Source organism: Pseudopodoces humilis, chromosome 20 (genome assembly GCF_049639895.1).
Source record: "Pseudopodoces humilis isolate 2021_Gansu_Grassland_sample_001 chromosome 20, ASM4963989v1, whole genome shotgun sequence".
Lineage (NCBI taxonomy): Eukaryota > Metazoa > Chordata > Aves > Passeriformes > Paridae > Pseudopodoces > Pseudopodoces humilis.
Genome location: NC_142219.1, coordinates 11,866,244 through 11,889,019, shown reverse-complemented (window position 1 = coordinate 11,889,019; position 22,776 = coordinate 11,866,244). Strand labels below are relative to the sequence as shown.

The 22,776-nt window shown below is 48.2% G+C and overlaps 1 protein-coding gene across 2 annotated transcripts in view; it reads right to left on the bottom strand.

Moving 5' to 3' along the window:
- Positions 1 to 827: 827 nt before the first annotated feature.
- The window catches only part of FBXW8 (F-box and WD repeat domain containing 8), a 49,784-nt gene continuing 27,835 nt past the window's right edge, over positions 828 to 22,776 (bottom strand). The window contains exons 6-11 of one of the 2 annotated variants that reach the window (XM_088065029.1): positions 19,559 to 19,755; positions 18,487 to 18,696; positions 9,059 to 9,186; positions 5,120 to 5,293; positions 3,018 to 3,198; positions 828 to 2,353 (exon numbers count right to left, since the gene is read on the bottom strand). In XM_088065029.1, the coding sequence (XP_087921155.1) occupies positions 1,988 to 2,353; positions 3,018 to 3,198; positions 5,120 to 5,293; positions 9,059 to 9,186; positions 18,487 to 18,696; positions 19,559 to 19,755 (1,256 nt within the window). In that variant the 3' untranslated portion in view covers positions 828 to 1,987. The remainder of the gene's footprint in view (positions 2,354 to 3,017; positions 3,199 to 5,119; positions 5,294 to 9,058; positions 9,187 to 18,486; positions 18,697 to 19,558; positions 19,756 to 22,776) is intronic. The other variant, XM_005524618.3, reaches the window with a different exon arrangement.

The following is a 22,776-nucleotide window of genomic DNA, read 5'->3' as shown; positions in this document are numbered from 1 at the left end:
TGTCCTGACTGCAGCTCCTGCACTCCTGAGCCCAGCCAAGGCAGATTTGCCCCCTCCCAGTGCCCACCCCTGGGGAGCTGCACGGTGCCTCTCCCGGCACAGCTGGGATGGGGACGCTGCTCCTGCTCTCCAAATGAAGGAAGAGGCTCCATTTCATCACCCCCTGAGCCCAAAGCTCGGCAGCCTCGCTGGTGTTTGCTCCACTCCAGCACTGAGGAGCACCCAGGGAAGCAGAACATCCCAAAGTCCCGATGTGGACACAGCCCCAGTGCCCTCATCCGCATGAGGAGTGCGAGCTAAGCACACACACAACCCTCTGCCGTGCTGCGACCTCGCTCAATTAATCCCATTAATTAGCAGGGAGAAGACCCAAAGGAGCAGGCTGCAGAGGAGCTGTGGCTGTGAGCCAGGTGAGCACAGAACCCCGGCTCATGCAGGTGCTGCAAACCCTCCCCGGCAGCAGCCTCGGCACAGAGGGAGAAGCAGGAACGCGGGGGAGGACTCGGGAAAAGGACGGGCGTGGGCACCACAAACTCTGCTCCCTGCAGCAGGGAGAGGAAGGAGGAACAAAGCTGTTCCCAGATAATGAGGCGAGAGGAGGAGAAGGGAGAACAATGACACGGGAGCGCTCCCTGCTCAGAGCATCGCACAAGTCACAGGGTTGGAGCAACCCCCCGAAGTCATTTCTGCTACAGAAACCATGATTTATTTGTCAGGTTTCAGCTGAACTCTTGTCCAAACCGTGCATCCACGGCACTTCCTGCTCTTCCAGGAATGGAGGGAGGGAGCTGGCTTCCCAGAAGGGCAGAGAAATAAAAGACCAAAGCTTTATGAAAGATCAAATTTATTGGTCAGACAGAATGCCTTTTTGCCCTTTGCACTTTTTGTGTATCCATCACATGGAAAAAAAGGTAATTAAAAACCTAAAACGTGAAATTTTGGTGTATGGGTGATGGGAAACCTCCCCCCCAAGGCAAAGGAGGAAAGGCAGTGAAATCCAGGGCTCAGTGACCGCACAGGGCTGCAGTGCCAGCCCAGCCCCTCTCCTGCAGGTTTGGGCACATTCCTGCAGCTCTCCCCAGGACTTCACACTGATTCCATTCACCCAGGAAAAGAGATGTAGGTTAAAACTTAACCTCACTTTAAACAGAACTGACACAGCTTTGGTTTGCACCAGTAAGTTTACACGGGCAAATCACAATAAAATCATTTTAAATCAGTAAGAAGATCCATGCAGGACTGGAGCTCTTGTTCCCCAAACTGGTTTTACCTGTCAGGGCTTCAGGTAAAGCCTCACTCCTCCTTCCCACCTGAACAACACCTCCTGACCTTCACCTGGTGCCTCCCCACAGCTTTGGGGCTCAATACCCACTGTGGCCACGTCACCCCTTCTGTTCCATCATCAATTCCCAGCTTGGAAGCAAGAGCAGCACTGAAAACCCTGCAGGTGCTGTGGAAGGACATGATCCAGCCAAGAACACACCTGACAACCTGAGCCAGCCCTTTGATCCAGTGAACAGGGGTCAGCTCACCCTAAAAGGCTCAGGAACAGAATTCCACAGACAGATGTACATGTACAATTAGAAAACATTTAATCCAGGATTTAAAAGAATTAAAAAAATAATTTGATCTAAAATAATTGTGATGTGTGTGTGGCCTGCTGAGTTCCCAAGCATCCAGCCTGGCCTAGGGAACCTTCCCCTCCCTCTCCCAGCCACCATAACCTTTTGTGCATGATCCTGTTGTCCTGTTCCCAGCCACATTCCAATGCACTCCAAGGAAAACAAGAAGGAGCAGCTCAATACCAGGACAGACATTTCAAACACGTGGCTCAGCTTTTTCCAAGTCCTTGGTGATTTTTTTCCCTCTTGGGGTAGGGAAGAACTCCTCAGAGAGCTCCCATCCTCCTGCCCCTTCAGTCTCCCACTCTGGCTTCCTGACCAAGATGGGACCTGCAGCATCTTTCCCACAAGCAGCAGGAATATTTTTATTTACCCTGCAGCTCTCCCTGTCCCTCCTCAGCCTCTCCACTCCAGCAGGCTGCACCTCTGGACACATCCAGAGCGACACATTCCAGCGGGGTGCTCGGGGGCAGCCCCGCCCTATTTGGGTTCACATCCCCGGGCTTTCTGCAGCTTTTGGCTGCTTGTCCCACATGGATTTTCCTTTGCCTGTGGCCCTGGCTGGCCCCAGAAGCCGAGGAGTGCCCTAGATGCTGTCGTAGGGCACTGCCAGGCCGATGTTGTAGTTGTAACCCGTCACCTCGTCGTAGGAGGAGCGGCAGATGGGGAGGACGCTGTCCACAGCCAGCTGGTCCACAGAGAACTCGTAGGAATAAATCACCCCGCGGTACCTGTGTGGAAAACAACCAGGACACACCACTTCACCCCAGGGGGAAAGCAAACAGAGGTAGAAATCACTACAAAAATCATCTGAACTGAAGAAAGCGATGCTGCGGGAGCTGGATAAAAACCCCCATCCCTTCTGCGGGAGGCTGAGCACTTTGAACAGGGAAAGCTCCCTCCTGCCTCCTCCCAGGGACCCAGCAAGCTGGGAAGGGCTGGTGAATCATTCCCTCCAGCCCTGCAGAGACGTGACTGTCATCTGCTGAAACGTCTCCAGGCTCTCCAGCACGGGGGAAGATAAATACATTGGTATTTGATAGTTCAATTAGCACTAACAGCCATTTGAGATGCAAATACCAAAACCTGCAGCTTAAATGCCAGTAGTTTTCCTTTAGGAGGAGACAGCATTACTAATATTTCGAGCATGGAGAGGGTTGCATTCCCTGCCTGGCTTCAGTGGACTTTATGTTCCCCTGCTGAGAGAAAAAAAAAGAGCTTTTTTTTTTTGCACTCAAGCCAATTCATCGCTTGCTTTATAAACCTTACCCTTATTTTTTTTTTAATTTTATTTTTTTTGCTGCTATACCCTCTCTATAAGTGCTCTGGGTGATGACTCAGGTGCTCAGGGTGCTATTTAAAAACGAAACAGATTGCTGAGGGCTGGTTTCTCACTTTCGGTGCAAGCTGGGGTCGTCCTCGCTGATGCTGGAGCCTCGGGGGTTCTTCTCCTCGGGGATGTTGGCAGTGATCAGGCTGTGGGAATTGAACCACACGTGGCGGACTGGATGTCTGCAAAACAGCCCAGAGCACGGGGTGAGGGCCCACCTGCACTGGGCTCCCCAAAATCCGAGTGCTGGGGAAGGAATGGCTTTGGATCAAACACGGAGCGATCGAAATCAGCGCCCTCCCCGGGCCAGAGGCTGGGAACCTGCACTTGTGGCTCTGCCAGCCTGGAGCACATCCCACATCTTCTATCCCCATCTAGCGGGCTCTTCCCAGAACACACGGGGAGCCCAGAAAACACTGCTGGAGAGCCGGGACAGCTGGGAGGGATGGATGTGGGCCGGGCCGGGCTGGGCTGGGCTGGGCCGGGCTGGGCTGGCTGCCCTAAGGACTGCAGCACTCCCCAAACGAAGGGAAGGACACCCCACACACCCAGCTGGTTTAGAAATGCTCGCTAAGCTGAGAACCGTGGAATGGGAAGGGACCCTCAGGGATCACTGATCCAGCCCCTGCCCTGCCCAGAGCCCCCAACATCCCACCCTGGGCATCCCTGGCAGCGCTGTCCAAACGCTCCTGGAGCTCTGGCAGCCTCGGGGCCGTGCCCATTCCCTGGGGAGCCTGGGCAGTGCCAGCACCTCGGGGGGAAGAACCTTGCCCTGCTCTGCAGCCTGAGCCTGCCCTGGCCCAGCTCCAGCCCTTCCCTGGCTGCTGGCCCTGTCCCAGGGCTGAGATCGGAGCTGCCCCTCGGGAGGAGCTGCAGCCCCTGAGGAGTCTCCCCTCAGTCTCCTCTGCTCCAGATGAACATTCCAAGTGCCCTCAGCCCCTCCAGACCCTTCCCCATCCTCCTGACCCTCCTTTGGACGCTCAAGTCAGGTGTTCATTCCTTTCCCTCTGGTGAACAGCTGATCCCAAACCCCAGGAAAAAGCAGTGTCTGTTCCAGCAGGAGCCACTTCCCTCCTCAGATGAGGATGGCTCATCCCCACACCCCACACGTGTCTCCTGCCACCTCCCTCAGCTCCTGCTCCTGTTCTCCAGTGCTGGCACAGGGCCAAAGGCAGGGATAACAGCACACACCGTATCTAGGAAAGCCTTTTGATTGAAGTGATCCCTTCTGATTACTCTATAGATTAAACACTGTTCTCTACATGTTTAATCTAATGGTTTCACTTGGAGTGCATCCCCGAGCTCTGCCCTGCCCTGCCTGCCCTCCTCCTGCAGCAGCACTAATGAGCATGCCAAGGAGACAATCAATGGAATATTGTCCTTAATGCATCAGCCACATCACAACAGGCTTTATCATTCCCAGGGTCAACACAGAAAGTGATACCTGCTATTAATCAATGACAACTCCAGCTTGAACTTCCCTGGCTGTAAATACCTCATCTAGCTCCTCTTTGGGGAAGATGCATTAAAAACAATAATAATAATAAAAAAATAAAGAAATCGGGATTTATCTGTTCATTTTATGGGTATCACTCAGACTTACAAGGGGCTAAATTCTCCAGTCTTTATCCTGTGCTTTGATCAGGAAATCTTCATTTAGCTGTACAAAGGGTCAGCTCCAGGATGCCAATCTCTGCTTGTACTTTCAGTACTGTGCTCCTTGTGCTCAGTACAAACTGGTATTTCAGTATTTAAATGGGTTTAAATGCTTTGATCCTCACCATGAAGGGAAACACAGGGATTGTGATGGATACACTGGATGGACACAACCAGAACCAGTCACTCTCCAAACAGCCAGTCCAGCACTTTGAACCCAAGATTCCACAAATAAAGAGATTGGGAATGGGGCCGGGAGAAATCACTGATTGAACTTCATGGAAAATCCAGGGGGAACAACTTTCCCTGCTCCCCAACACCGACTGAAACACTCAGCTAATGAGCAAAAAGGCCATGACAGCTGAAGGGCCCCCTCAGAAACACACAGAGCTCCAGCTGGGGAGGCACCCTGTCCCCAAAGCACGGAAACTCCCCAGAAACCCTCTCACTCCCACACTGTCCTTGCAGCCCTGACACCCCCCAGGGCCCAGGCTCCCCCAGGATGAGTTACCTGGCGTGCATCTCCCAGAGTTTGGTGCCCATTCGCTGGTCCCAGACGCACACCAGGCCCTCCTCCCCTCCGCTGACCACCTTCCACTCGTCCATCTGCACCGCCGACACTCCCAGCTGGTGCCCGTACACGGAGCACACGGCCTCGCCGCGCCGCAGGTCAAACACCCTCACCCTGAGGGGAAAAACAGGGTTAAAAACAGCTCTGCCTGTGCCTCCTGACAGCCTGAGGACTTTGGGGTTGTGGAAACACATCTGGGTCACGGCTGGAGAATCAGTGAGGCCCATCCTCCTCACCAGTGGATTTTCACCCTGATTTTTGCTAGCAAAGATCTTTTTCAGGCAGATTTCTCCCCCCATACAGCATCTGAGTCTTTACAGGTTCTAGGATCTAAACAGGGCTCTGGGGCCCAGCCCAGGAGGGACCTGGAGCTGCTGGAGAGACTCCAGAGGAGGTCATGGAGCTGCTCCAAGGGCTGGAGCCAGGCTGGGAGAGCTGGGGGTGCTCACCTGGAGAGGAGAAGGCTCCAGGGACACCTCAGAGCCCCTTCCAGGGCCTAAAGGGGCTCCAGGAGAGCTGGAGAGGGACTGGGGACAAGGGATGGAGGGACAGGACACAGGGAATGGCTCCCACTGCCAGAGGGCAGGGCTGGATGGGATATTGGGCAGGAATTGTTCCCTGGCAGGGTGGAGAGCGGCTGGGATGGAATTCCCAGAGCAGCTGGGGCTGTCCCTGGATCCCTGGCAGTGCCCAAGGCCAGGTTGGACAGGACTTGGAGCAGCCTGGGACAGTGGAAATTGTCTCTGCCCATGGCAGGGGTGGAATGGGATGGGCTTTAAGGTCCCTCCCAAACCATTCCATGATGCTATGAGTCCATGATAGAAAATACAACTGAAATTTGGAGAAACCTCCTCTCCCAAATCATCAGCAATGCCACGAGGCATAAAACACCTGTTTTGGGCATGCTGTTAACACATCCCACCCCCTGGTACATGCCCACATCCACATGGACAAGGGGTGATATTACCAGGATCAAGGAAAGGATTATTATTGCAAAGATTTCAGAGGAGATTAAACGTGCAGCAATTCAAAAAAGACAGGGAATTACAGGTTCATACCCTTGACTTAATTACCAATATTCAAAGCAAGCACCCTGCAACCAGGATCTGCTTTGACTTCAAAAATGCAGTTTTTAGGTACATCTGATTCTTGGACATTACTGACCACCCAGACAAAGCATTTTGAAGAGAAATAAATTGAAGACTCAGCCAGAACCACAGAAAAAGACCTTAGGATTCTGAGCACTGCTACCAGGTCACAGTACCAGTTAGAGCTAATGGTGTTAAGTTTTAAACCCAGCTCCTATCACAAAGGAGTGTGGGGTTTGATCCTTATTTATCAAGATTTAGAGATAAAGCAAAGTACACAAACAAATAAAAAATGCAGCAAGTGAAAACAGAAGGAAAAGGGAAACACTGATCTCAGGTTTGAGAAGCCAGAGCAAGTTCCTCCCAGCTGATGGCTATCAGGAACAAACTCATCAGGTACACATTAATTCCAGAAAAAGCCAAAACACACTTGTTCCAACACATTAACTGTACTTCATTCCACACCCCTGCTACGATCCTAATGGTGCTGCAAGTCCTTCCCTTCTCCAGCGGAGATTGCATCATATGATTTCACAAATCACACATTTCAGGGACTGGGAGACAAGGCAGCAGGGCAGCCCAGAGCTCCAGCAGAGCAGCTCCCGTGTGACAAGGAGGCAAACACGCAGCCCATCCCACAGGACAAGCATTTCTGCTTCCCCCAGCCCCAGCAGAGAGGAGCTCTGGCTGTGGCCTGGGGCTGTGCCTGGGGAGAGGATGGGCTGCTTGGAAGGGCTCGCTCCTGGAGCTCTCCCCATTGTCCAAGCAAAGCTGCTCCTGTTTGGAAAGCACAGCTGGAAGCTGAGAGCTGTGGTATCATCCCATGGGGAAGCACCCAGCTCTCAGGCAGGGGTCCCTGCTGGAACACCCCTGCCTGCTCAGATGTGCCTTCAGGAAAAAAAGGAGCAGCCTTTTGCCAATCCCCCGTGATGCTGCAACACAGACCTGGCCCAGCATGTCCTGCCTGGACAGCTGGGCTCAGTGGGAGCACTTGGGGCTCATCCCAGCTCCAGGGAGGTTCCAGGCTTGGACCCTCCTGTCAGACTGGGAGTGAGCTGCCTGGCCTTCAGGAGAGCACGGAGCACGTTTGGATCCACACCTTTCTGGGTTTGCCATATGTTTGCTTTCCCAACACTCCTCCCCACCAAGGAAAAGCAGGATCAGCACACGCTCCCTGCTAGGAGGCCTCTTGCCAGAGCAAAGCACAGCTCAGGAATCAAATCAATCAGCGGCGCTTCAGCAGGAATTTCAGATGGGAAGACAGATTTTACAGGTCCTACCAAAACCAATTCACGAGTGTTACTTTTCAAAATCATGGTTTTGAGTAAAAGAAGGGCAGATTCAAGTGGAACTGGGAAATTGCTGTATTTAATTCAAGCAGTAACTGTTCCCTCTGGCCAGCAGCAGCCCGAGCTCCCATGGCAAGGTCCCTGTTTAATAAACTCACTCCATAATATGGCCATGGGGATTCCAGTCTCGTTCCACCTGTGGATGCCCAGCACCTTCCTGCAGCATCACAGGAGGATCTGACCTCTGAGATACTCTGCTCCTGCCTCCTGGATGCCAAACTTATCTCCCCAACTATTAATCCTTAATTCCTTGCTGCTTTAGTGGCATCCAACCCCTTGAACTCAGCCAGTGCTAAAGCTGAAAACCCCTAAAGCTTTCTGGAGGGGAAGGGCACAGACATCTACTCTGCCATAAAAAGGGAGGGATATCAACTCCAGCTCCTCTCCCGTCATCGTGCAGGAGATCAAAACTGGAGGCAGCTTTACTGGGGTGCTTTGGAAAATCAATTATCTGCTTTCAGAGGAAAAAACCTCCCAGGGATTCAATTCCACTTGTCAAACTTCAGCTATTTCCTTTATCCTCCTTGCTGAGAAAGTGTGAGGCTTGCTCGCACTCCCTATTTTCCAGGAAGGAAAAAAAAAAAAAGGAAAAAAAGCTGTTTGACAAAATAATCATTTTTGCAAGCTGCTGCACTGGCGGGACAGAGGTCTGGGATTTGGCAGAGGGAAGTGCCCGCCTTCCAATCTGATCCCAGCACCAGAGCAGAGCACCACCACCTGCAGCCTGGTGCCCAGTGTGGAAAGGAGGAGGGAAGGAAGCAGGAGCCATTAGAGGCTGGCTCCTGGCCATCCCACATCTCCTTTGGTGCACTGGATCAGACCCCACAAACGACTCGCCAAATAAAGGAAATCTAAAAATTGGACTCAAAGGGTCTTTTTAAGCATTTTAATCCTTTCGCACTGCCTGCTCCCAGCGCGGCCATTCCTGGCAGCAGACGTTGAGCTGGGAAAATCCTACTCCCCAAGCCAAGGAGTTAAAGAGAAAGCTGCTAATCAGCTAAATAGAAGCTGGAATCTGTTCATATGAAAGTCTCTTTTTCCCTCTGTCACCTGAGGGACATCACAGTGTTCCGAAATACACTCTTGACATCATTTGGCAGCCGGGCCCATCTCATCCTCCATGATTCATCCCTTAGGTTATTTTTTTAATATCAGAAAGTGAGCTTTTAAATGCCAAACTCATTTTGCGGGTGGCGGCGGGGAAGTGGAAGATATTCCAAGTGGTCTCGCTGGGCTGTGCACCAACTGCGTCCACCAAATGGCTCTGAAAGCTCCTCTTCCCATGGAGACAAAGCACACTGACAGCCACATCCAACTATTACCTAATAGTTTGTTCCTCAACTTGATGGAAACACGAGAGGAGAAACCAGTTCCAGCAGGGCCAGATGTAGGACAGGAAGGTGGAGACGGGAGGTTGGAGATGGGCTCTGGGGAGCACCTACCTTCTGTCCCTGTTGCCTGCCACCAGCATGCTGGGGGGGCTGCTGTGGAGGTTGACACATGAGAAGTCACCTATGGAGCTGCCCACCTTGGTCACACACTGGTTTGTTTCCAGGTTGTAAATGAGGATCTGGCAGAGAGAGAATAAAACATCACATCAATTCAGCAGGAGCACCACGACAAGGTTTTGCTGCAGCACAGAGCTGTGACCACCAGAGGTGTTCTGCAGGACTTGTTGCTTGGTGTGTAAAACAGAACCAAGAGACAGACTGGTGTGTAAAACAGAACCAAGAGACACATCTACCCCTGTGAGGAAAGGCAATGACACCCAGAGAAATAAGGAACTCAGGTTTCCCAGTGGGATCCAGCAAGAAACAGGGATGCACCTCCAGAGCAGCTGGGTACAGCTCTCAGGCAAACCACAGGTGAAATCTTATGGGGTACAGGAAAAGCAAAGAGTTTCCTCATCTATTTTTGACTTTTAAGAGAGCAGTGAAAGCAAACAGCAGCAGTCCTGAGGAGGATGGGACAGATGCACAGTGAGAGGAAGTGCAGCAGGAACTGCAGGGCAGAGCTGACCACAGCCCTGCTGAGAGCCTGGGTGCCCTCACACACACACACACACACACACACACAGAAATGTCACATCTGAAGTGGCAGCTCAGATGGGAAAGGCAGAAAAACAACTCTGATTTTAGGCAGCATCTGAGATGATTCAACCAGAGCCTGGATGAGAAGCACGAATTGTTCCCCATCCGTTCCCACTCCTCTCCTCCATCAGTTTAATCACGTTTGCTGTCCTTCCTGGGGGGCCAGAACAGATCTGTCTATTTGGGCCTTTCAATTTAGGAGAACAAATATTTTTAGAAACAGAAAAATGCACTGGTCAAAGCCCAGTGGAGCTCAGTGCTGCACCTGGCCTTATATAACTTCATAAACATGATTAAATTTCATGGTGATGCTCGTTTAAATGAAAAGAAACCTTGTGACCATGAAAAGAGCTAATGGTATTTAAAACATCAGAAAAACCCCACAGCTTCCATGGCAACATCAGCACAGCCATGTCAATGCCACATCCATATTCTTTACTTCTAATTTGCTGATTATAGCCACGTGCAGCTCAGTAAATATTGCACTATCTGGATGTATTATTTCAACATTTGCCAGAACACTGATGCTGCCTGGCCTTTTATTTCCTATCTGTGCCATTTCAGAGATCTGAAAGGTGAATTAAGAGAGCAGGAGAGGATCATTTTGTGATGGAGGCCCCTGGGCACCCAAAGTGAAGCTTTAAAGATCTCGAGGAACAGGGCAAAGAGAGGCAGAGAATTTGCAGTTTTCCTCCACCTGCCATTCTCCCAAGTAATGACCAGGCAAATTCAGACATATTTCAGCTTCCTATTGGGATCAACACATCCACATCCAACTTCCTTAGGTGTTCCTAAGATTTATAATCTCCCAGTTAGTTCTTTGTGAAGCTGTCTCAAAAAACATGGCATTTTTCATCCTCAAGACCCAAAAAACCAAAGCAAGGATGACCTTCATTCGAAAACCTAGGACATAAAGGTCAAATTTAAATAAAAATGAATTTGAACTTCCACCCCAAGGAAAAAGCTGCTACAAACTGCATGGAAATGTTTGAGGTAAAAACCAGTTTACAGCCTGTTCTCACTTCAGCCCAGTTCCCAACAGCTCAGTAACCAAACCCACAGATAATGATGTTCTGGCAAAGGCACCTCCAAGGGTTTTCAGTGCAAAGGAAATTAATATCTGTGCCTGGCAACCCAAACTTCTCCTTGGAAAGTTTGGAACAAAAGACAAAGTCAATAAACTGCTGAATTCAGCTTAAGAACAAGGACTGACGGGGTCAGGAGCGGTGTATTCCAGCTCCCAGTTGAGCCTTTCCCAGCTGGATGTTAAAACTCCAGAGGGGAGAGGGCCAAAAGCTTCTTTCTTAAAAGTCCCCTGGGGCTGTTATTTGCAGTGAACATCCATAAACTATTAATTTATCTAAATGACCAGAGCTCCCATCTCTGCTATAAACATAGGATGCATATTTGAACATCCAGCATGGTCATGAAAGGCTGGAATGAAAAATTACTTCCACGCAGCACCGAAATATTCCCACGTAACATTTTCCATCTTAACATTTTCTCCTGCCTGCAGCCCTGTGGCAAAGCTCACAGGTAACAGCAGCTGGGAAAATGACTTTTTTCTTCTCCCATAACTTGTAGGTGGCCACCAATTTAAAGTGCTTGCATCCCAGAATCTGCAAAAAAAAATAAAGGCTCATACCCACAAAAATGGAAGAAAAGCTTTTTATCATCTTTTCCTACCCCCTGCAAGTCCTCTTCTCCTCATGCCTGTCTCTATTCTTTTTAAGATTGTTTAGTTTAACCATCAATAACAAGACTGGTAGTTAAAATAAAATTTACTTTAAATTTTATCATGCACAAATGTCTTTCTAACCAATTAGCCCCATCACTGGAGTAGTCTCTTTGTGATTTTCAGTATCCAGGTTTTGCCTATCTCGAAATTCAACCCGTCTTGAGCAGTTTTATGACCTGCAAATGAATTTCAAACCCTTATCCTGACCAATTGATAAGTAAAAGAAGCTAAAAGCACTCAGAATACTTAAGTCTGAATAATAATTTCCTGGAGACAGGGATTTAAAAGCACACTGATGACAATTCTGAAGTTGCTGGAACACCTCTGATGAGCTCTGCTGTAATATCCCAAGGCAAGAAGGATTTTCCTTACAAAGGCCAAGGAGAGAGAATGGAAATACCTGGTCAATAGGGACTTGAAATAAGGGCCTGTGTGTTAAAGGGCAGATAAAAGCATAAGATCTCTGGGAGGTTTATAATCCTATAATGCACACTGCAAAGGGATTACCCTTTTAAAGGTATTTATAATCCTATAATGGACACCCAAGCCCAGTGACCTAATAGGTACCGAACTGAGGGAAGTGAACCAAGAGCATTTGGGTGTGAAATGAAGAACCCTGGGATAACACTAACGAGCAGCCCTGGCCCCACTGGGACCTCAGGGAGGAAAAGCATTAAAGACCCCGTGCAGCCAGCACCGGGATCCGACGCCCCAAATAAAAAGTGTCACCTATTAACACTGGCCAAATGAAAAGTCCAAGTTGTTGGCCAAGAGCCAGGCAATCTCCCTGAATGCTTAATAATTCAACAAGCCAGGAATAGGCAGAGCACCTCCAGCATTCTGTTTAGTTAAAGACCACAGAGATTAGCAAACACATTATCCATCTCCGAGGCGATCCTTTCCCTGTTACAAGTCCCTTAACGACCTTTACCATCCCTCCCTCTCTCTCTCTCTCTTTTAATAAGGCTGAGCAAATGGGACTTCATTTCAGCCCACTGCCACAGACTGGGGGTATTAATTATTCAAGCTCATAGTCTCCCCTTTGTTAAGGCAGTGCATTAGACTAATTCCCCTCTTTACTGGGCGACTTGGGCACGGCTCAGGCTGTGGCTGCTCCTCCGGGAGGGATGCGATGCGAACCTGCAAATTCATGAGCGCAGGCACGGGAAAAAAGGCAAAGTTACTGCTCTGCATGGAACTGCAGAGCGGTGGGGACAGGGAACTCTCTTTAAATGCTGTCCAAGAACTCGTGAAAGATGCCTGAAATTAATTCCCAAAGAATTAAAGGCTCTGGAGCCAGAAGAGCTGAGCTGTGAGCTTTGTTACATCTCGCAGCTAAGTGAGGTCAAGCGTGGTCGATGCACTCTGCTTGAGACACTTCCAAGAAAAACCAAGGAACTGAAGGAAATGCTGCTGATGGAACTCTTCCATGCGTGGCCAAAACCCCAGCAGGTGTTTTGGGATGCTGTGTTGTTGGAGATGTCTTTTTTGGACGGAACATTAAAACAACAAATCCCTGAGCACTTGTTATCAAAGAGCCTGTGGTACTTTCAACAAGAGCTGGGGTGTCCATCCCACTGTCCTGGGTGGCAGCCAGCACACGCCTGCTCTGGGGAAGAGCTGCTCTCCCTCTTCCCTTCCCAGCCCATTCCTGCCTCCTGCCCCCAGGAGCAGCGTGGGGCAGGTGGAGACAGAGCCTCAGAACTGGGTGAACCCCTCTGTGTGTGGGATTTGAGGGAGATGCAGGAGGGAAGATGATAAATATCAGCAAAAATCACATTGTAAAACCACACTCAAACCCTACATCCTTCTCCTCACTGAACAACACACAGGATCCATTATAGAACTGCTTTTTCAGAAAGAACCGTCCAGGATTGAGGTTTCTGTCGTTTTAAGTAAAATAAAACCACTCTGAATTGCTCAGAGTGCCAGGGATCAAGCAGCAAGCCTGAGAACTGAATTTACATTTATTTTCAGATTATGTTTCTCCCCTTTGCTTCTGTCCAGCTCTCTGCCAATTGGAAAAAAACCTTGCCTGAATACACACAAATATTGCCAATGAAAAAGGGGTTGTGAAATACCAAGTCCACCATAAATAAAAAGGGATCTGGTTTCAGCTCAGGTCAAACCCATCCAATCCAGAGGGTACCTACAAAAGCAGGAAAATGCATTTGTGGGGGAACTCATCAAATTAAAGACAACATATGGTACACACTGCCACAAGCTTGGATTTTAGTACTAAAGTGATGTGGCAAACAAGAATATTTTTAAAGTTTACAAGCCCCAGGGGCACAGTTTCCCAGTGCAAATGTATTGGATTGCCTACTGTAAATATGGCACACAACACTGCAACAACAACAAAAACAATTTGACTGTTAACAAATGCAAGGTCAGCACGCTGATACTTATGCACACAGATAAAGTGTTCTGGCTCCATAAATTTCAAGATGAGCTAAGATTTAAAAGGAGCAGCTGGGGGAGACAGACAGACAATCAGAGAGGAAGAAAAAGAGTAAATCAAACACAAAACAGCCAGTTAAAATAAATAAATAAATAAAAAAGCAGTTAATATCCATGAATAATGGATGTTTGATTTAAAAGCAGTTTACTCCAATATGATGTAATTTTTGACAATCAGCCAGAGAGACTATTTTTCAAGTTCTTGCCAGATAGAAGTCATTGTGGGGAGCTGGGAACACGAGTGCTCCTCTGAGCATGTGGAAAATTGACTTTCATGCCATCCTAAAGGTGACTTTTCCTGGCAGACGCATGCGCCGGGTGATGCCTGAAAACCCGAAATCAGCGGAGCCCGCGGAGCTCCCAGCAAATCCAGGAGGAAAAGCAGCTCCCTGCTCCTCCCCATCCAACACCTGCTGCACACACAGAGCTAAAGACAAGTGGAGTTTGCTTTTCCCTTTGAAGTTTCTCTGTGCCTGTGAGTTGCAGAGTGGCTTCAGGCTGGTGGCAAGAAGGGGAGCCAAGCGTTGTGCTGGCGCTGCCAACGCACCTGCAGCCCTGGGCACTGCCAGCCCCCGGGGCTCTGCCAGCCTGGGATGGGCTGGGATGTGGGCAGATGTCTGCTAGGACCTGGAATGGGGTCACCAGGCCTGTTTGACTCGTGGCTGAAGCCTGAGAGCTGCAGGGCCCGTGGGGAGGATGCTGTGTTTACCCACCGAACCACCCACACACTCAACAAACCCCTCTAGCCCAGGTTTTCCCTAACCTGAGGGAAACCTTCTCCCATTGAAAAGGAGGCAAGGTGAACCTTAAAAACTGAATTAAATCCCTTGGTTTCATCACCTGTAATATTCATGGGGTATTTTCCAAACATGAGGCACCCACATAAGCCACCATGCCAATTTTGAGGCACACACACTACAGCACAAACAGGGGAAAAAAGCAGAATGTCCTTAATGTCAGCCAGTAGAAAGGGATTGATTGACTGATTGATTGATTATTTAGTCTTTTATTTATTTCAACTTGCAAAACTATTCCTGGTCATTTAGAGCATTTGAGCAATAAATCATGTAATATTTAGACAAGGGAAAGTTCTGGACTCTCTGCTGGTCTCTTTTTCTTGTAGTGGCCAACACAGTTCAGTTCCTCAGAGAGCTCTGCCTCTCTGATGTGGCACCAAAGAGTTTATAAGGAAAAAAGTACTTAAAACACCTTTCAACACCTCCAAAGATCTGCTAACACCCTGCAGTCCTGCAGCTCCTCAAAGAGAGACATTTGGACAAGTCCCCTCTGCTCGGTCACCAGCAAGCCCTGCCCTTCTACTGCTATGAAAACAAGAGTTCATAAAGATAAATCTGTTGAAAATTGGGCTCTTTACAAGGGTCATAGAGGCCAAGAGAAGTGGAAAACCTCACACCTTTTAAGCAAGAAAAACCAAGATTAAAAAAATGTAAGTCTTTAGAGCTCCGTGAGAACTGGAGACATTTGACCCCAGAAAATACAATGCAGCTTCTCAGTGAGAAGGATTTTAGTTAAAATAAGGTGTAAAAGCTCACATAAAGCAGCCAAGACCTAAATATATCTTCCAAAAATGACTGTAAATTATGCAACTCAATTTAAAGGATTATTTACTGTTGTCCAGAGCAGCTGGGGCTGCCCCTGGATCCCTGGCAGTGCCCAAGGCCAGGCTGGATGGGGTTTGGAGCAGCCTGGGATGGTGGGAGGAGCCCCTGCCCATGGCAGGGGTGACACTGGATGTGTTTTAAGGTCCCTTCCAACACAAACCACTCTGGGATTCTGTGATTTAAAATTTGTTTTCACTCACTATCAGTTCACAACAGTGATTAATTCCACTGGATACACTCACATTTCCAAGTAGCTGAAGAATTCCATGGAAACACGAAATCCAGGAGCAAACCCAGGCAGTGTTTCCATGGCTGCTGAGAGGAGCCAGGTAAGGTTGAACACCTTTTCTCAAGTACAAGCCAATCAGCAGCTCCAAAGAGCTGCAAAAGCAACAGCATTAACAAGCAGCACCCAAGAGAGCTGATCTCAGCACATCCAGCCCTCTGCCTCTGAGCTGGAAGCTGTAAAATCATCCCTTCCCTCCTCTCTTCCCCATCCACCACTCCTGGAATCGGGTTCACGTTTGTGCACAAAGCAACCAAACCCACAACTGAACTCTGCCTGACAAGATCTGCAATAAAAATTCTCTCATGCATGCTGTATGAAGCTTCTTTGGTAGAAAAACCCCCAAATCCTCTTTTGTTCATTATTTCATATCCCCAAGAACTGCTGAATATGTTAAAAACTTTGAACAGATTTTGAAATACAGGAGAAAGCTGTGTTTTAGGATTTTCCCCCTCATCTCAGGAGAATAAACACTTTTAAATTTCATAGAAATAATCTGCAAAGCTCACCTGAGCTACAGCAGGAGACCAGACTTACCTGACAGCAGATTCAGGGAAGGTTTTAAAGGCACCAGCTATGAGAAAAGCTCCAGCCAGATCCAGATTGCATCAGAAACCAGGTGAAGTCAAGCCTAACATTTATCCTGCTGCCTCCTTATGAGGTTTAGATCCTGACATGAAGAGGACCAAAGGCAATCTGTGGATTTAATCTCCCCCATGGTGTTCAAACCCAAAATTCCCACAGGTGAATGCCCAGCCTTGGTGGTGCTGCAGCAGCTCTGTGATCACGGGGCTCCCTGACACGAGGGATGTGTCACTGGCCTGACATCATCCCTCAGGGAATGTCCTCTGCATGCCCTGGGAATGAGGATTTCCCCCCTGGGTCATTATCTGGGCTATTTAATTAGCCCCAGACAAGCCTAAATGTGAACACAGATCTCAGAATTTGGACTTTACGGGATTTCACGTTGAGTTAGCAGAGCTGAAACAACAAAATCTTTCCTAGCTTTACTTCAAAAAAGAGTTCCAGGAGCACTAAAGCAGAAGAACTTTCAAGATACAGCTTCATATTTGGGTTGTCTGGTGCTACTGAAGTACAAGCTGAACTTCTCAGGGATGAAGCATTTCTGTTCTCCCCTCCCTCCTGCACGGGTGTCTCTCATCTGACAGGAGCCAAGTCTAGGCCACGGATTTGATGTTTTCCTCCTCTCCAACATAAAAGTTCCCACAAAATTTATGCCTCAGATCTCAGCTCTGCTGTCAAACGTGGCTAAAATTAGAAAATGATTTTAAAAAAAAAGAAAGAGAGAGAGGGAGGAAAAAGATGGTTTCCCTAAGTGTTTTCATCAGGAAGCAGGTTACTAGGCAGGGATTGCGAGAAGGAAAATAATAACCCAGAGGAAAACAAAGAAAACCCCAAACTGGGGAGAAACACAGGCAGCAGCCAAGGGGGCTGGAATCCTCCAGGATTCCATTTCCAGGCTGGAGAGCTCTCCCAAAGACAGATTGTCACCGTGTGCCCAGCGTAATCAGCCGCTGCAAAGTCCCTTCACGTCTGCGCGAGGCCGGTAATTATCATAATAGACATTAGTAATTAATTTCCGGCGTGATGTCAGCTGGAGCAGCAGTGCCAAGGCAGTGTCCTTGTCACACCCCCCGGCTGTCTGGGCCCATCTCCCTGATTAGGATGCACCAGGCTTAATACAATCTGCCAGGGAGCTCAGGACTAAATTAGGAAAGATGTCCGGCTTTGCTGAGAGGCATTCGGGGCCTGGGGAGGTTTCTCTGTTCTTCACGAGGCACAAAAGTGATCACTGGGGTACTGCCCCCAAATGAGGCAATTTTACCCCCTGACCTGCCACCTCTGGAGGGGAAAGAGCTGGATTAGGACAGCAAAGGAATTCATAAAGACAGCACAGCTCGCAGCATCTCAGCCCTCGAGGTATTTATGGTGAACGGGGATTTTAAGGGGAATGAGATGCAGCTGGACACGTTTATTCCTTACAGACCAAGTTCCACATAAAGCTTTCCCATACCAGTCACTTGCCAAGGAAAATCCTGCATTTTTACACTACAGACCAAAGCTCCTGGGTGCTCCACTCCTGTTCCCTTCTCTGGCTGCCTGAAGCACCCTCCTTCCCTCACTACTGACAGCCTCAAGCGTAACACAAAAATGGAATGAAATCAGGGAGTGGAGAAGGGAGGCAAGATACAGGAAAAGGACAGGAATTCTTCCCAAGGCATCTGGAAACACCAGAATCTCTTTACAGTTTGGCCAAGTTCTCAAGAGCCCAGCACAAAAAGCCACCCCCCCCAAGGGTGTTCATTTGCCTGACACTGCTCAGGATGCCTCACCAGAAAGGCTGAGGGATGGTTTGGGATTTGGGGCTGTTTACTGGGGTTTTTAGGTGGGTTTTTTGAGGTGAGTTCCCCCTGATGCCATTGATGCAGCATAAACTGAGGAGCAGAGGTTGCAAAGTGAACTCAGCTAGTTGAACAATAATCCCTCCCTTCAGCCCACAGAAGAACACAAAGAAGCATCAGATTATTGCATTGAATTGTCTTCTCTCTACTGCCAAAACTGGAGAGCAGGGAAGGAAGTCCTCAGCACAAACTCTTTTTTTTTCCCTTAATTACAAAGATATGAAAACCTTCTCAGAAAATAATTACAATACCTGGTTGGGCTCATTCAATAACCAGCCAAAGCTTTTGATGCCAAAAGCTGCTTCGTGAGCAGCCACATCGAGGCAGGTGACGGGCTGACCATAGACAGAGTGGAGAATTTTGCCAGGATCTTCTGCTTTCAGGAGATAGACAATGTCCTCTGCAGCTGCCACTGCCACTGGGCTCCCCGTGACATCTGGAACCAGATTAAGGAAGTTGACCTAAAAAGAGCAGACTTTTTGTTTTATTTTTTTATTTTAATTTATTCTAATACAGTCAAAAATTCTTTTTCATCACTAGTGCCACGTGCTGAACTGAACAAACTACTCATGTGTGTCCTGAATCATCCCAGTTATGGACTAATTCCACAGAAAGATGAAGTATCAAGCTTATTTCTGAACTGCAAGACTGATTTAGCTTTGGAGGGAGGATTAATCAGGAGTGGTTTAAATCACTTCACACCCTTTGACTGCACAGCTTCCTCCTACAGGAGAGAGGCTGCAAGGCTCAATTATTCCTACACACTTCCTTCCCCTATCAAACAAATGCTGATACTCTGAGACAAAATAAAACTTCAGAGAATGACTTTTAATTACAACTCTCAAAACTTCAGTGACAGAAGGTGCAACCTAAAGAAGCTGCACGAGTAGTTACAGCTTCACAAGTGACACTATTAGGCTGCCTGCAATATCCTGCCTCAGAATTAATCAGATAGTGTGGATCTGGAATGAGACCTGGAGTTTCAGCTCCAATTCTACGCGAGAAAACTGATTTACAAAATGAGCCAACTTAGTTTACTGTTGACAAAAAAAAAAAAAAAAAAAAAAAAATTAAAGCCAGCCAAGCTCCTGCACCATATGGACTTGTGTTCATTTTCACTCCTAGTTTAAGCCAGCAGTTCACCCTTGCTCTTCAGGGATGGAAGACTCATCCCTTAACCAGCTCCAAAGTCAGAGCCTGGAGCTGGTAACGCCCTGATCTAGCTCAGGCTGTAAAACTTTCATAAGAACCATCTTAACCCTACCACAAATAACTAGTGGATCAGGAGCTCCTGGAACGAAGCAGAGCAGCCTGGAGACTCACCAATTTCTGGATTTCAAAGGTTGCTGGGGTCTGCCAGAATCCTTTGTCGTCGGGGCTCTCCACCTTGACCTGGAAGCCGGAGGCGGTGGCCAGCGCGGGGCCGGCCGGGGCCAGCGCCAAGGCCTGGATGCGCTGGTTGTGCTGGAAGTGATGGATGGGCTCCTGCCCCAGCAGCAGGCTCCACACACTGACACTGCCTGCACATGGAAAATGGCACTGGGGGTTAGCTCAGCATCTCACACGGCTTCCAGAGAGCTTCAACAGCTGCAAAGCAATCCTCTGGGACAAAGGAATAAACGGGGAAGAGACGAGGGCAGGACACCTGAACTGCAGGATGGCTCCTCTGACCACGGCACAGGCTCACAGGAAAATTTATGTGCTCTGGCCTGAAGCTGGAGGAGGGGATGTATAGATGGGATATGGGAAGGGATTCCTCCCTGGGAGGGTGGGCAGGCACAGGGTGCCCAGAGCAGCTGGGGCTGCCCCTGGATCCCTGGAATTGTCCAAGGCCAGGCTGGAGCAGCCTGGGACAGTGGGAGGTGTCCCTGCCATGGCAGGGGTGGGACAGGATGAGCTTTAAGGTCCCTTCCCACCCAAACCCATCTATGATTCTGTGATTCCAGCCTCTATTGCTCTGTACCTAATTCCTAATTTCTGACTTTCCAACAGGATTAGTAGCCACCTTGAGGAAGACCCTTTTTTTCTCACATTTCCACGTTTGGAGATCAGATATAAACAGACACCTGAAATTTTGTTCTGTTGTAGAGAGGCTCTCAATTACCACAAAACCAGTGAGGAAAAAGCCACATTCCAATTTTAAGTCACTTTGCTGCATGATTCACAGAATCACAGAATGTCCTGAGCTGCAAGTGACCCACAGGGATCACAATTCCAGCTCCTGTCCCTGCCCAGAGCCCCCAACAACCCCACCCTGGGCATCCCTGGCAGCGCTGTCCAAACGCTCCTGGAGCTCTGGCAGCCTCGGGGCCGTGCCCATTCCCTGGGGAGCCTGGGCAGTGCCAGCACCTCTGGGGGAAGAACCTTGCCCTGATCTGCACCTAAACCTCCTGACACAGCTCCATTCCCTGGGTCTTGTCCCTGGTCACCACAGGGAAAAGCTAAAGAATACAAATCCTAAGGAATAAAGTAGTGTAAGTCAAAAGAAAACATATTTGTAATTGCATTTTTGCCAGCCTGGCTCCCCAGTTCTCTATTTAAAAGCATCATAATCGGAGTAAGAGCAACCTGAGGCAATCAGGAGGGAACAGAAGGGAATTGGAGCCTTCTGGGCCACCTTTGCACTGAATTAAGGAGAAGCAATCTTCCAACGTGACAGGCAGGGCTGGAGAAGCCTCCCTTCCAGTGGAGCACGTTAATGATGAAATGATTAATGGCAGCTCTTCCTTCAGAAGGAGACATAAAAGCCCTGACAGACAGCTGTGGATGGGCACCACTGCCAGTTTGCAAACACTCCTCCCCAGTCCCAGAGGAGGTGAAGCAAGAGTGTGGTAATGAAACTGCACATAGTGAAATGGTAGCTAAATGAGTTTAAATTGATTTATGGTAGCTTTTGTAAAGATTATTTGGTATCTGGAAAGTGCTACCGATGTGAAATAATGCAGATAATCCTTAAGATCCCTGTCTAATGGCACTCCCACTGAATATTTATATTCCTCACCATGGGAATGAGTACCATAATGGGGACCATTTTTGTTTTATTAGGGATGAATATTTAAATTAATCTGCTATTTGCCTAAACAATTAGCCGCCTCTGTTTGTTTACACAAAGCCAAAACTGCAATTAGGCTTCCATCAAAAAGATAAGTCCCGACTAAAACTGTCCCGACGGAGTCGTAAGGGCTCAGAGCAGAACTTCCCAAAATTACTTCTTAGCATAATGGTAATTATGTTAATTGCTTGAAAGGTAAATAACTGCTGAACTGGGTTTGCAAAACAGACTGGTTGCACACAGCTTAAAAGCAGTTAACAAACCCAAGTGGGCAGCACAGGCTGCATCCCCTGCACGCCAGGGCTGAGCTCAGCCACCTCCTCCCCAAAGCAAAGGATGGGGAACTCTCATCTCCAGGAGAGATGTTTGAGCCAGTCCAAAAGAAAACCCATCAGTGATAAAGTGATATCAGATAAAAGGAGTTAGAACTGGTCTGTGTCAGACCACGGGTTTGGCTGCCAGGCTCCTCCAAGCAGGAGGATTTTCAATTTTTATTCAGCAGAAAATTTATCCCAATTAAAGACCAGGTTCATGAAGGGGAAAAGGGAGGGTGATTTGATTTCAGTGAAACCTTTTGTTTACACATCTCTGTGATGAACATTCCACTGGGTTTAACCGTGTCTAAATGGATGAAAGTTCTGGAAAATAAAACAAAAATATTCTGACCACAGGAGGAGCAAACTGGGAAACCCAGAGCACAGAGTTCTGCTCTCTGATCTTGGCCAACAAGTCACTACTAATTATTATTATTATTAGTAGTAGTAGTAGTACATCTCAAACATAGCAAAATCTGTCCAAAATGAAGTATTTTAACCAGGCAAACACAGAGTGTGCAACATGTGACACATGATATGGGCAATACATTCCTGATAATCTAAAAAATAAAGTGACTTGTAAGGTCACAAATTCACATGTGATGAAGGAGCACAAAGTAAAGAGTAACAAGGAGAGTTCAAAGAATATCTTGAGTTGGAAGGGACCCACAAGGATCAGGACAGAAGGAAAACAGAAAAAGCAAGCACTCCACTGGATTTATAAATAGGTAAAGCTGCTATGAGGGTTAAAAGCGCTGCTCAGAATATTCTGCATTTCACTGCAGAAACAACAAAAGGTATTTATGGCTGTGCAAGCCCTTAAAGCAGTCAATCATGTTTGGGTAAGAACAAAAAATCCCACACCATTCCAGTTCAGGTTATTAGTGTGGCACTAAAAAAAAAACAGGCTAAGATTTAGCAGTGTGGATGAGATCACTGCTCTCCACAGTCTGTCTTCCTGCCTCCAGCACTGCCCAGCACCTCATTCCCACAGCAATTCCTCTGCTGAGGTGAAGTTAAGGTTGCAGCCATACGTTATCTTTTCTGGGTTTTTTTTTTTAATACTGAAATCTTATAAGTGTTAGAAGGTCATTAAATCAAAATTCTAAGCGGCGCTGTCAGGGAACGCTAAAATCTGCACCCCGATTGTGATTATTCCAACTGAACTCTAACAA